The sequence below is a fragment of the Heterodontus francisci genome, chromosome 3 (assembly GCF_036365525.1).
Source record: "Heterodontus francisci isolate sHetFra1 chromosome 3, sHetFra1.hap1, whole genome shotgun sequence".
In the NCBI taxonomy this organism is placed as follows: Eukaryota; Metazoa; Chordata; class Chondrichthyes; order Heterodontiformes; family Heterodontidae; genus Heterodontus; species Heterodontus francisci.
This window is the reverse complement of record NC_090373.1, coordinates 120,554,955-120,567,976: the sequence shown is the minus strand read 5'-3', so window position 1 is coordinate 120,567,976 and position 13,022 is coordinate 120,554,955. Positions and strand designations below refer to the sequence as shown.

The following is a 13,022-nucleotide window of genomic DNA, read 5'->3' as shown; positions in this document are numbered from 1 at the left end:
CAAGAAATGCTGGAAATACTGAGCAGGTCTGGCAGCATCTGTGGAGAGAGAAGCAGAGTTAACATTTCAGGTCAGTGACCCTTCATCAGAACTAGCAAATATTAGAAATGTAAAAGGTTTTAAGCGAGTAAAGCGGGGGTGGGGCAAGAGATAACAAAGGAGAAGATGTAAATAGGTGAAGATCACAGAATAGCTGACCAGAACGTCGTGGAGCAAAGGCTTTTTTTCATGTTTGTACTTGTGGCTGTTCAATTTTCAGTCCATTAACACCCTATCTGTACTAATGCTTTGTCTTTCAACACACCAGTAACATATTGTTTGCCTTTGCTCCATGACCTTCTCGTCAGCTATTCTGTGACCTTGTCCTATCTACACCTTTTCCTATGTTATCTCTTGCCCCGCCCCTGCTTTACTTGCTTATAACCTATTACATTTCTAATATTTACCAGTTCTGATGAAGGGTCACTGACCTGAAACGTTAACTCTGTTTCTCTCTCCACAGATGCTGCCAGACCTGCTGAGTATTTCCAGCATTTCTTGTTTTTATTTCAGATTTCCAGCATCCGCAGTATTTTGCTTATAAATAGTTTGATAACGTGTCCCTCTTGTCAACAAACTGAACGTTTAAATCGATTTTCACTCCTGCTTTTGACTAATGTGTGGCTGTCAGTTCCTCTTCTAACTGTGACTTTCCGCTTCCACATACTTCTTTTCAAATTTAAACTTCACGCGAAGCCCTTCCCACCCCACGCGAGCACAGCGCCTTCCATAGGCGCGCTGAGACCGCCGCCGCTGGCGATGATTTCTTGTGACGCTTCGGATCGGCCCTCTTTCTGCCACTAGTTACGCCTGCGTCCGGGGAAGGGGGGGGAGGGGGGGGGGAATGGAATTGGGGACGGGACGTCAGTTCCGGCAGCAAAAACCGCGCTTCCCCGGATGTTTGCGGGCCGGATTAACCCCGGAAATGCCGGATGAAGCCGGTGGGAGCGGAACGCTGCAGGAATCGCGGATCGGCCTCCATAAGCTCCGCTTTTGACACCGGCGGCAAACTCGAGCGGCCGAGTGCGGCGGGCGGGTGGGCGAGCGGCCGGCCTGGGCCAGGGGGCTGATCGCCGTTGCCGGGTGCAGGGATGTCGGCGGAGATCATCGATACCCCGCAACCGCTGCACTTCGAGGAGATCGACTACAATGAGATCGATGTGGAGGAGGTGAGAGAAGGACCGGGAGAGAGACAGAGCTGGGGGACAGAGGGAGGGGGGCCCAGCCTGGGACGGGAGTTCTAGCCGTAGCCCCCGGCCTCCGGCCTGCCCTTTTTAGGAGAATAAGGAAATAGGTTAAAGTCCGGCAGTGAACATTCAGTCAGATTGTAAACAGGTTACTTAAAGGTACATCCTGTCCTGTATAATGTTCTCCTGGTAATCTCACTCTACTGCAGTACAGTGTATGAGTTATGGGGAGTTTTATTGTGTAGTTTAATTTGAAATGTTTGTTCCCCTCTTTCCCCCTCCCCCCGCCCCCAACATAAAACAATTAGCAAAAATGCCTATAAAATTTAAATTTGTCAGGTGAGGCACACTTTTTTTTTATTTCAATCCTTGTTTTATTTGCATGCATTTGATTATAATCCCAGCATAAGCGTATTGTCAGAAGTTGTTATTTCCCCTTGCGGTTTTCAAACTGTTTTCAGTATTATTGTTAATAACTTGTTGTCCAAGACAAAAATTTATACTGGGTTTATATGTTTTATGTAACTTGCTGCTAAGTTACGTGCTGCAGTGAAGAGTTACCAGGAAGTGATGAGTTTTGTCGCTGCAGACATTCCAGGATTCTAAAACTTGATTCAGGTTGATGGGTTATTAGGTTCCCCAGAAGTCTTTTGCATAATTTGGTTCAAAAGTTTTTTTAAAAATTCCTTTAAATGCTTAAGGAAGCAATAGAGAATTTTGACAGATCTTTAATATGCCATGTGGAACAATGCAAATATCCCAACTTTGGTTGACCTTTTTAAATGCTGTGCTGTCGCAATGTTGTATTCACGATGCATTAGCACCTCCCTCTATTTGTCAAGGAGCAGAAATTCTTCAGTGTTCTGATTAGGTTTGGTAGTCCTTAGTACAGAGCAGTCTGCATTTTGTAACTTGAGCACGAAATGCACATACCTGGTCTATTGTGTTGGGTAAATGGCCATGAACTTCAGCTACTATAGTTAGTATAATTTATTATTGTGTGAATTAAGTAATATTTAAATTGATATTTGGGAGTGGAAAGCTAATTGGCTTTTGTGTTTACTCTATCTCAATCCATAGGAAACGCTAGATAGACACCAAATTTTGTGTACACTGAAGTGTTTTGGGAGAATTGCATAATGTGTGGTATATTGAAAGTGTGCAATAATTTTCCCCCAAATAATGCTCATCACAAATTATTAAGTGGAAAAATTAAAGTACAAAAAGGGTATCCTAAAAGGTTCTAAATGTTTCAAACAATGTTGAAACATTTTAAACCTGAGAAATGATAGTATAACAGTATACTGCAGAACCCAATCCAATTCTTGCCCAATGTGAACTTCCAGCAGAGGTCACTGCACAGCAGTCAGGAGCAGGAAACCCTGGACTGTTTCATTCCTTGTCCCTGGAAGTACCCTGACTGACATACAAACATACGAATTAGGAGCAGGAGTAAGCCAATCGTCCCCTTCAATCCTGCTCTGTCATTTAATAAGATCATGGCTGATCTGATTGTGGCCTCAACTCCATTTTCCCACCCATCCCCAATACCCTTTGACACCTTTGTTAGTCAAGAATTTATCTACCTCTGCTTTAAAAATAGTCACCCTGCCTCCACCATTCTCTAGGGAAAAGAGTTCCAAAGACTCTCAACCCTCTGAGAGAAAAAAATTCTCCTCATCTGTTTTAAATGGGCGGCCCTTTATTTTTAAACTGGGTACCCTAGTTCTAGTCTGTCAACAGGGAAAACATCTTTTCAGCATCCACCCTGTCAAGTCCCCTCAGGGTCTTATATGTTTCAATAAAATCACCTCTCATTCTTATAAACTCCAGTGGATACAGACCTAACCTGTCCAACCTTTCCTCATAAGATAACCTGCTCCATCCCAAGGATCAGTCGAGTGAACCTTCTCTGAACTGCCTCTAATGCATTTATATCATTTCTTAAATAAGGAGACCAAAACTATACACAGTACTCCCGATGTGGTCCCACCAATATCCTATACGACTGTAGCAAAACGTCCCTATTTTTATATTCCATTTCCCTTGCAATAAATGACGATATTCCATTTCCATTTTCTGACAGTGCGTTCCCATCAAATTTTTTTTATCCATTCATGGGATGTGGGTGTCGCTTGCTAGGCCATCATTTATTGCCCATTCCTAATTGCCCTTGAGTAAATGGTAGTGAGCTGCCTTTTTGAACCGCTGCAATCCTTGGGGTGTATGCTGACAGTGCTATTAGGAAGGGAGTTCCAGGATTTTGACCCAGCGACAATGAAGGAATGGTGCTATAGTTCCAAGTCAGGATGATGTGTGGTTTGGAGGGGAACTTGTAGGTGGTGGTGTTCCCATGTATCTGCTGCCCTTGTCCTTCTAGTTGGTAGAGATTGCGGGTTTGGAAGCTGCTGTCGAAGGCAACTTGGTGAGTTGCTGCAGTGCATCTGGTAGATGGTACAATCTGCTGCCATTGTGCGTTGGTGGTGAAGGGAGTGAATGTTGAAGGTGGTAGATGAGGTGCCAATCAAGCATGCTGCTTTATCCTGGATGGTGTCGAGCTTCATGAGTGTTGTTGGAGCTGCACCCATCCAGGCACGTGGAGACTATTCCATCACACTCCTGACTTGTGCCTTGTAGATGGTGGACGGGCATTGGGGAGTCAGGAGGTGAGTTACTTGCCGCAGAATTCCCAGCCTCTGACCTGCTCTTGTAGCCACAGTATATATGTGGCTGGTCCAGTTCAATTCTAGTCAATGGTAACCCCCAAGATGTTGATAATGGGGGATTCAACAATGGTAATGCCGTTGAACGTCAAGGGGATACGGTTAGATTCTCTCCTGTTCGAGATGATCGTTGCCTGGCACTTGTGTGGCGCGAATGTTACTTGCCACTTACCAGCCCAAGCCTGGATATTGTCCAGGTCTTGCTGCATCTGGACACTGGTTGCTTCAGTATCTGAGGAGTCACGAATGGTGCTGAACATTGTGCAATCATCAGCGAATATGCCTACTTCTGGCCTTATGATAGAAGGAAGGTCATTGGTGAAACAGCTGAAGATGGTTGGGCCTAGGACACTATCCTGAGGATCTCCTGCAGTGATGTCCTGGGACTGAGATGACTGACCCTCCAACAACCCACAACCATATTCCTTTGTGTTAGTTATGACTCCAACCAGTGGAGAGTTTTCCCCGATTCGCGTTGACTCCAGTTTTGCTAGAGCTCCTTTATGCCATACTCGGTTAAATACTGCCTTGACATCAAGGGCAGTCACTCTTGCCCCACCTCTTGAGTTCAGCTCTTTTGTCCATGTTTGGACAAAGGCTGTAATGAGGTCAGGAGCTGAGTGGCCCTGGCAGAAACAAAACTGAGCGTCAGTGAGCAGGTTATTGCTGAGCAAGTGCCACTTGATAGCACTGTCGACGACCCCTTCCATCACTTTGCTGATGATTGAGAAGTCAACTGATAGGGCAGTAATTGGCCGGGTTGGTTTTGTCCTGCCTTTTTGTGTACAGGACATACTTGGGCAATTTTCCACATTGCTGGGTAGATGCCACTGTTGTAGCTGTGCTGGAACAGCTTGGCTCGGGGCGCAGCTAGTTCTGGAGCACAAGTCTTCAGTACAATTGCCAAAATGTTGTCAGGTTCCATAGCCTTTGCAGTATCCAGTGCCTTCAGCTGTTTCTTGATATCACGTGGAGTGAATCGGATTGGCTGAAGACTGGCATCTGATGCTGGGGACCTCAAGAGGAGGCCGAGATGGATCATCCACTTGGCACTTCTGGCTGAAGATGGATGCAAATGCTTCAGCCTTGTCTTTTTCACTGATGTTCTGGGCTTCTCCGTCGTTGAGGATGGGGATATTCATGGAGACTCCTCTTCTGATTAGTTGTTTAATTGTCCACCACCATTCACGGCTGGATGTGGCAGGACTGCAGAGCTTAGATCTGATTCTTTGGTTGTGAGATCACTTAGCCCTGTAGTGATGTCCTGGGACTGAGATGCTTTTGCTGTTTTGGCATGCAAGTAGTTCTGTGTTGTAGCTTCACCAGGTTGACACCTCACTTTGACGTATACCTGGTGCTGCTCCTGGCATGCCCTCCTGCACGCTTCATTTAACCAGGGTTGGACCCCCAGCTTGATGGTAATGGTAGAGTGGGGGATATGCCATGCCATGAGGTTACAGATTGTGGTTGAGTACAATTCTGCTGCTGATGGTCCACAGCGCCTCATGGATGCCCAGTTTTGAGTTGCTAGATCTGTTTGAAATATCTTTCTTTGGCCTCGTTGTCTCGAGAGACAATGGGTAAGTGCCCAGAGGTGGTCAGTGGTTTGTGGAGCAGCGCCTGGAGTGACTGTAAAGGCCAATTCTTGAGTGACAGACTCTTCCGCGGGCGCTGCGGATAAAATTGGTTGTCAGGGCTGTTACACAGTTGGCTCTTCCCTTGCACTTCTGTCTTTTTCCCTGCCAACTGCTAAGTCTCTTCAACTCGCCACTCTTTAGCCCAGCCTTTGTGGCTGTCCGCCAGCTCTGGCGATCACTGGCAGCTGACTCCCACGAATTGTGGTCAGTGTCACAGGATTTCATGTCACGTTTGCAGACGTCTTTAAAGCGGAGACATGGACGGCCAGTGGGTCTGATACCAGTGACGAGCTCGCTGTACAATGTGTCTTTGGGGATCCTGCCATCTTCCATGCGGCTCACTTGGCCAAGCCATCTCAAGCACCGCTGGCTCAGTAGGGTGTATATACTGCGGATGTTGGCCGCCTCGAGGACTTCTGTGTTGGAGATACGGTCCTGCCACCTGATGCCAAGGATTCTCAGGAGGCTGAGAAAATGGAACGAGTTGAGACGTCGCTCTTGGCTGACATATACATTGTCCAGTCCTCGCTGCAGTAGAGCAAGGTAATGAGGACACAGGCTTGAAACACTCGGACATTTGTGTTCCGTGTCAGTGCGCAATTTTCCCACACCCTCTTGGCCAGTCTGGACATAGCAGCGGATGCCTTTCCCATGCGCTTGTTGATTTCTGCATCGAACAACAGGTTACTGGTGATAGTTGAGCCTCGGTAGGTGAACCCTTGAACCACTTCCAGAGCGTGGTCGCCAATATTGATGGATGGAGCATTTCTGACATCCTGTCCCATGATGTTCCTTTTCTTGAGGCTAATGGTTAGGCCAAATTCGTTGCAGGCAGTTGTAATCCTGTCGATGAGTCTCTGCAGACACTCTTCAGTGTGGGATGATAATGCAGCATCATCAGCAAAGAGGAGTTCCCTGATGAGGACTTTCCGTACTTTGGTCTTTGCTCTAAGACAGGCAAGGTTGAACAACCTGCCATCTCATCTTGTGTGGAGGAAAATTCCTTCTTCTGAAGGAATTTAGTATGGTGGTAGTGCCACACAACACGATGGTGGGTATCCTCAATGTGAAGACGGGACTTAGTTTCCATAAGGACTGTGTGGTGGTCACTCTTACCGATACTGTCATAGACAGATACATCTGCAACAGGTAGATCGGTGAGGACAAGGTCAAGTGGGTTTTTCCCTCTTGTTGGTTCCCTCGCCACCTGCCGCAGACCCAGTCTAGCAGTGTCTTTTAGGACTCGGCCATCTCAGTCAGTAGTGATGCTACCGAGTCACTTTTGGTGATAGACATTCAAGCCCCCCACCCAGAGTACATTCTGTGCATTTGCCTCCCTCAGTGCATCCTCCAAGTGGTGTTCAACATGGAGGAGTACTGATTCAGCTGACAAGGGGCGGTAGGTGGTAATCAGCAGGAGGTTTCCTTGCCCATGTTTGACCTGATGCCATTGGACGTCATGGGGTCCGAAATCGATGTTGAGGGCTCCCAAGGGCAACTCCCTGCCTCCCGTATGCTACTGTGCTGCCATCTCTGGTAGGTCTGTATTGCCGGTGGGACAGGACATACCCAGGGATGGTGATGGTGGTGTCAGGGATATTTTCTGTAAGGTTTGATTCCGTGAATATGGCTATGTCAGGCTGTTGCTTGACTGGTCGGTAGGACAGCACTCCCAATTTTGGCACAAGCCCCCAGATTCCCAATTTCTGACTCTCTTTCTTTTAAGCCAGAGGTAACGCGAGGGGTGGAAATGGCTGTCAGTGGGGTAGTATGCTCCTCTTGTGAAATGTGGGAGATCAGGGAGAAGTCAAATGTCCCTGACGAATACGTTTGCAGGAAGTGTGTTCAGCTGCAGCTCCTTTCAGATCGCATGGATCAGTTGGAGCGACAGTTGGACTCACTGAGGAGCATACAAGAGTCAGAAAGTATCATAGATAGGAGTTTCAGGGAGGTGGTCACACCGCAGGTTCAGCCAGATAGATGGGTGACCGCCAGGAGGGGCAGGCAGGTAGTGCAGGAGTCCCCTTTAGCTATTCCCCTCAATAACAAGTATGCTGTTTTGTATACTGTTGGGGGGGGGAGATGGCCTCTCAGGGGAAAGCAGCAGCAGCAGCAGCCAGGTCAGTGGTACAGCAGAGAAGGTCAAAGTGTAGGCGAGCGGTAGTGATAGGGGACTCGATAGTCAAGGGCACAGACAGGCGTTTCTGTGGCCGCGAGCGAGAATCCAGGATGGTGTGTTGTCTCCCTGGTGCCAGGGTCAAGGATGTCTCTGAGCGGGCACAGGGCATTCTGAAAGGGGAGGGTGAGCAGCCAGAGGTTGTGGTGCATATTGGTACTAATGACATAGGCAGGAAGAGAGATGAGGTCCTGCAAAGTGAATATATAGGGAGTTAGGCAGGAGGTTAAAAAGCAGGACCTCTAGGATTGTAATTTCAGGATTACTCCCTGTGCCACGTGCTAGTGAGGGTAGGAATAGAAGGATAAGGCAAATGAATGCTTAGCTGAAGAGTTGGTGTAGGCGGGAGGGCTTCAGCTACTTGGACCATTGGGATCTCTTCTGGTGCAGAGGTGACCTGTGCAAGAGGGACGGGTTGCATCTGAACTGGAAGGGGACCAATATCCTTGCGGGGAGGTTTGCTAGTACTACTCGGTAGGGTTTGAACTAGTCTGGCAGGGGGGTGGGACCCAAAGTAGTAGTCTCTCCGATGAGATAGTTGAGGCAAATGTAGAAGTTAAAGCAAGCAAGTCCAGTAGGCAGGCCGGGCAGGGGCAGGACAGGTCTGGTAGGCTAGACTGCATTTACTTTAATGCAAGAAGCCTTACAGGTAACTCAGAGCATGGATCGGTACATGTGATTGTGATATTATAGCTATTACGGAAATGCGGTTGAGGGATGGGCAGGACTGGCAGCTCAATGTTCTGGGGTACTGATGCTTCTGGCGTGACAGATGTGGAGGTAAGAGAGGAGGGGGAGTTGCACTATTGATTAGTGAGGATATCACGGCAGTACTTAGAGAGGATATCCCGGGGGGAATGTCCAGCGAGGCCATATGGGTAGAACTTAGAAATAAGAAAGGGGTGATCACTTTGATGGGATTATACTATAGGCCCCCCAATAATCAGAGGGAATTGGAGGAGCATATATGTAGGGAAATCACAGATAGGTGTAGGAATTATAGGGTTGTAATAGTAGGTGATTTTAACTTCCATAATATTGACTGGGACTGCCTTAGTGCTAAGGGATCAGATGGGGAAGAATTTGTTAAATGTATCCAGGATAGTTTTCTGAAGCAGTATGTGGATGGCCCTACTAGAGAAGGGGCTGCACTTGACCTCCTTTTAGGAAATGAGGCTGGGCAGGTGGTTGATGTGTTAGTGGGAGAGCACTTTGGAACCGGTGACCATAACTCTATTAGCTTCAAGATAGTTATGGAAAAGGATAGGACTGGTCCTCAGGTTGAAGTCCTAAATTGGGGGAAGGCTAATTTCGATGACATCAGACAGGAACTCTCAAAAGTTGATTGGGAGAGGCTGTTTACAGGTAAAGGGACGTCTGGCAAGTGGGAGGCTTTTAAAAGTGAGCTAGGAAGAGTTCAGGGCCGGCATGTTCCTGTTAAATGGAAGGGCAAGGCTGGCAAGTTTAGGGAACCTTGGTTGACGAGGGATATTGAGGGTCTGGTCAGGACAAAGAAGGAGGCATATGTCAGGTATAGGCAGCTGGGATCCAGCGAGTCCCTCGAGGAGTATAGGGGATATAGGAGTACACTTAAGAAGGAAATTAGGAGGGCAAAAAGGGGCCATGAGATTTCCCTGGCAGATGATAAAGGAGAATCCTAAAAGATTCTAAAAGTATATTAAGAGTAAAAGGGTAGCTAGGGAGAGAGTAGCTCCCCTTAAGGATCAGTGTGGTAATCCATGTGTGGAGCCACGGGAAATGGGCGAGGTCTTAAATGAATACTCCTCGTCTGTATTTACCGTGGAGAAGGTCATGGAAGCTAGTGAGTTCAAGGGAGGGAACAGCGATATCCTGGAGCATATCAACATTATAAAGGAGGAGGTGTTGCAGGTTTTGAAGCGCATTAAGGTGGATAAATCACCAGGGCCTGCCCAGGTGTATCCTAGGATGCTGTGGGAAGCAAGGGAGGAGATTGCTGGGGCCCTGGCAGAGATTTTTGTATCATCGTTAGCCACCGGTGAGGTACCGGAAGACTAGAGGATAGCTAATGTTGTGCCTTTATTTAAGAAGGGCAGCAGGGATAAGCCAGGGAACTATAGGCCGGTGAGCCTTACATCAGTGGTGGGAAAGTTACTGGAAGGGATTCTGAGAGACAGGGTTTATATGCATCTGGAAAGACAAGGTCTGATTAGGGACTGTCAGCATGGCTTTATGTGTGGGAAATCATGTCTCACGAATTTGATTGAGTTTTCCGATGAGGTGACCAAGAAGATTAACGAGGGCAGGGTGATGGACGTTGTCTACATGGACTTTGGCAAGGCTTTTGACAAGGTCCCTGATGATAGGCTGGTCCGGAAGGTTCGAACACATGGGATCGAGGTGATCTAGCCAATTGGATACAAATTGGCTTGGTGATAGGAGGCAGAGGGTGGTAGTGGAGTGTTGTTTTTCAGATTGGAGGCCGGTGACCAGTGGTGTGCCACAGGGATCGGTGGTGGGCCCTCTGTTGTTTATCAGATATATTAATGACTTGGATGAGAATGTAGGGGGCATGATTAGTAAGTTTGCAGATGACACCAAAATTGGTGATATAGTGGACAGTGAAGAAGGTTGTCTAAGGTTACAACCGGATATCGATCAACTGGGAAAGTGGGCAAGGGATTGGCAAATAGGATTTAACGCCGACAAGTGTGAAGTGATGCATTTTGGAAAGTTAAACCAGGGCAGGACATATGCAGTAAATGACAGGGCCCTGGGGCGTGTTGTTGAGCAGAGAGACCTTGGGGTGCAAGTCCATAGTTCCCTGAAAGTTGCAACATAGGTAGACAGGGTGGTGAAACAGGCGTATGGCATGCTTGCCTTCATCAGCCGAGGCATTGAGTGCAAGAGTTGGGATGTCGTGTTACAGTTGTACATAATGTTGGTTAGGCTGCATTTGGAGTACTGTGTGCAGTTCTTGTCACTGCTCTGCAGGAAAGATGGGATTAAGCTAGAGAGGGTGCAGAAAAGATTCACAAGGATGTTGCCTGGTTTGGAGGGCTTGAGTTATAAAGAGAGATTGGATAGGTTGGGTCTGTTTTCCCTGGAGCGAAGGAGGCTGAGAGGGGACATGGTAGAGGTGTATAAAATTATGAGAGGCATAGATAGGGTAGAGAGCCAGAGTCTGTTTCCCATGGTAAGGGTGACTAAAACTCGAGGGCATAGATTTAAGGTGAGAGGGAGGCGGTTTAAAGGGGATCAAAGGGGTAAATTGTTCACACAAAGAATAGTGGGTATCTGGAAGGAGCTGCCAGAGGAGATGGTGGAGGCAGGAACAGTAGTGACATTTAAGAGGCATCTGGACAGGCACTTGAATGAGCAAGGCATAGAGGAATATGGAATTAATGCAGGCAGGTGGGATTAGTATAGATAGGCATTATGGTCAGCATGGACGTGGTGGCCAAAGGGCCTGTTTCTATGCTGTACAATTCTATGACTCTATGTTAGACTTTGCAGAGCTGGGTATGCTGTTGGCGTTTCCAGTGCCAATGGTAGAAGTTAGTTAATTTAGCTGGGGCTGTAGATTAAACATTTGGTTTTTCTTGTCTGTAAATATTCATTTTATGAATACATTTTAATCAATCAGTGCTCAGAACTCCATGTTTGCTTGAAAAGCCTATTTGTCAAAATACCAAATAAATACTCTGAATTTAGTATTGAAGCTTCACATTCTATAGTTTCAGCTAATACTTTTATGAAGTTGGTCATAAATTTTTCATAGTGTTAAGGCCTTACTCAATGTACCATAGTCTCAAGTTCAGTCCATCTGATTTGAATGCTCGCAGTGTAATACCAGTACTGAGTGTACATAATTTCTGTTAAGAGCAAATGTGTTTGACTGAATTGTCATATCAATGGTTTAACAGTGTCACAGCTCGTTACTGGCCTTACAGCTACTGGGTAGAGGCAGACCTTTGGTCTAATGTTCTCCCTCCAGTGGCATTGTGAAATTGTGTTTCAGGGATGACATAAATGGGGAATTCCATCCACACTGCCTGTTCGTGATGTCAATTGAGGAGATGTATGCAAATTGTGTTGAAGCTGCCTCTAATTAGTAGTTGGAAAGCATCACGTGGTGACTTGAGGGCCAATAATAAATCTGCAGATTCACATGATTTATCATTTGGGGTTATGGGAAATAGTAGACCACTCCTTTTCTGTGATATATGCACAATGCATACCTTGGGAGTCCTGCATTTTGCAGATTCTCAGTGCCATAGTGTTTGGCGTATTTACCTAGTGATAATGTAGAATAAAATGTAATCTGAAGAAGGAAGGAAAAGAAATAGTATTGGGGTCTGTTGGTCTTGTATATGTGACAATATTCTACCTGACAGCTTTTTTTTAGTATTATAGGATGGGGTAGGTGCGTGTTTGTGTGTGTCAGTAGCTATATGAACTGCACTTACAGTATATAAAATACATATTAAACTACTGACTAGTTGATGTATAAGGGTGAAATTTCATTAATTGTTAACTGATTTCAGCATTACACTGCATTACTATATATTCTTACTATATATTTTAAAGATTATTCAGGCTAACCCATTTAGATCAATTGCAGATTGTCTTAAGAAAGTGATAGTTGATTTTGTTAAAGATTTTGTTGGAATGGTAAAGGAATTTTTAAAAAAAATATTACAGTTAATAGAGATGATTCATATAGTACTGGTGATGTTACATACCTTTGGTTCCTGTATATTTTTTCATCCATCTAGTATTTTAGAATATGCCCACCAGTACAAGAGGGAAGGGAAGTAACTTGTGTGGATTAGTAGCAGTCATATGTTTGATTTGGAAATCTGGTCATGGAGTTCCCACTTCTGAACAGTGCATTTTTCCAAATTGGTATTAAGTTTGCAAAGCAGAGTCTTGGGTGAGTTTGGGCAAGAATTTAGAATATAAGATGGACATTGGATTAATTTGGATTAGAACACAACTCCTTTTGCATTCTTAATGAGATTTAAGTCTGGGATCTGCTGACCATCTCTGATGTCATCTGAATCATGTGGCAGCATCTGTTATCATATTGACATTCTTCCTTTAAATGTATGCATTTTCATAAGGGTGAAAGGAAGTCTGGAGGGCAGTGATTTTTGTTCTATGGTTACAAAAATATATTATTTTAGCAATATATTTTGTACTATTGGGGCAAAAAACTTTGAATTTCTCCAAATGCCAGCTTGTAATCTCTTTTCCTGGAGTTGATCTGTTTAAGATT

General features: G+C 45.8%; 1 protein-coding gene across 3 annotated transcripts in view; it reads left to right on the top strand.

The window, feature by feature from the left end:
• Positions 1-925: 925 nt before the first annotated feature.
• The window catches only part of map3k7 (mitogen-activated protein kinase kinase kinase 7), a 137,194-nt gene continuing 125,097 nt past the window's right edge, over positions 926-13,022 (top strand). For 2 of the 3 annotated variants that reach the window (XM_068025777.1, XM_068025772.1), the window contains exon 1: positions 927-1,208. In XM_068025777.1, coding sequence (XP_067881878.1) covers positions 1,131-1,208 — 78 coding nt within the window. In that variant the 5' untranslated portion in view covers positions 927-1,130. Of the gene's footprint in view, positions 1,209-13,022 lie in introns of all 3 variants that reach the window. The other variant, XM_068025779.1, reaches the window with a different exon arrangement.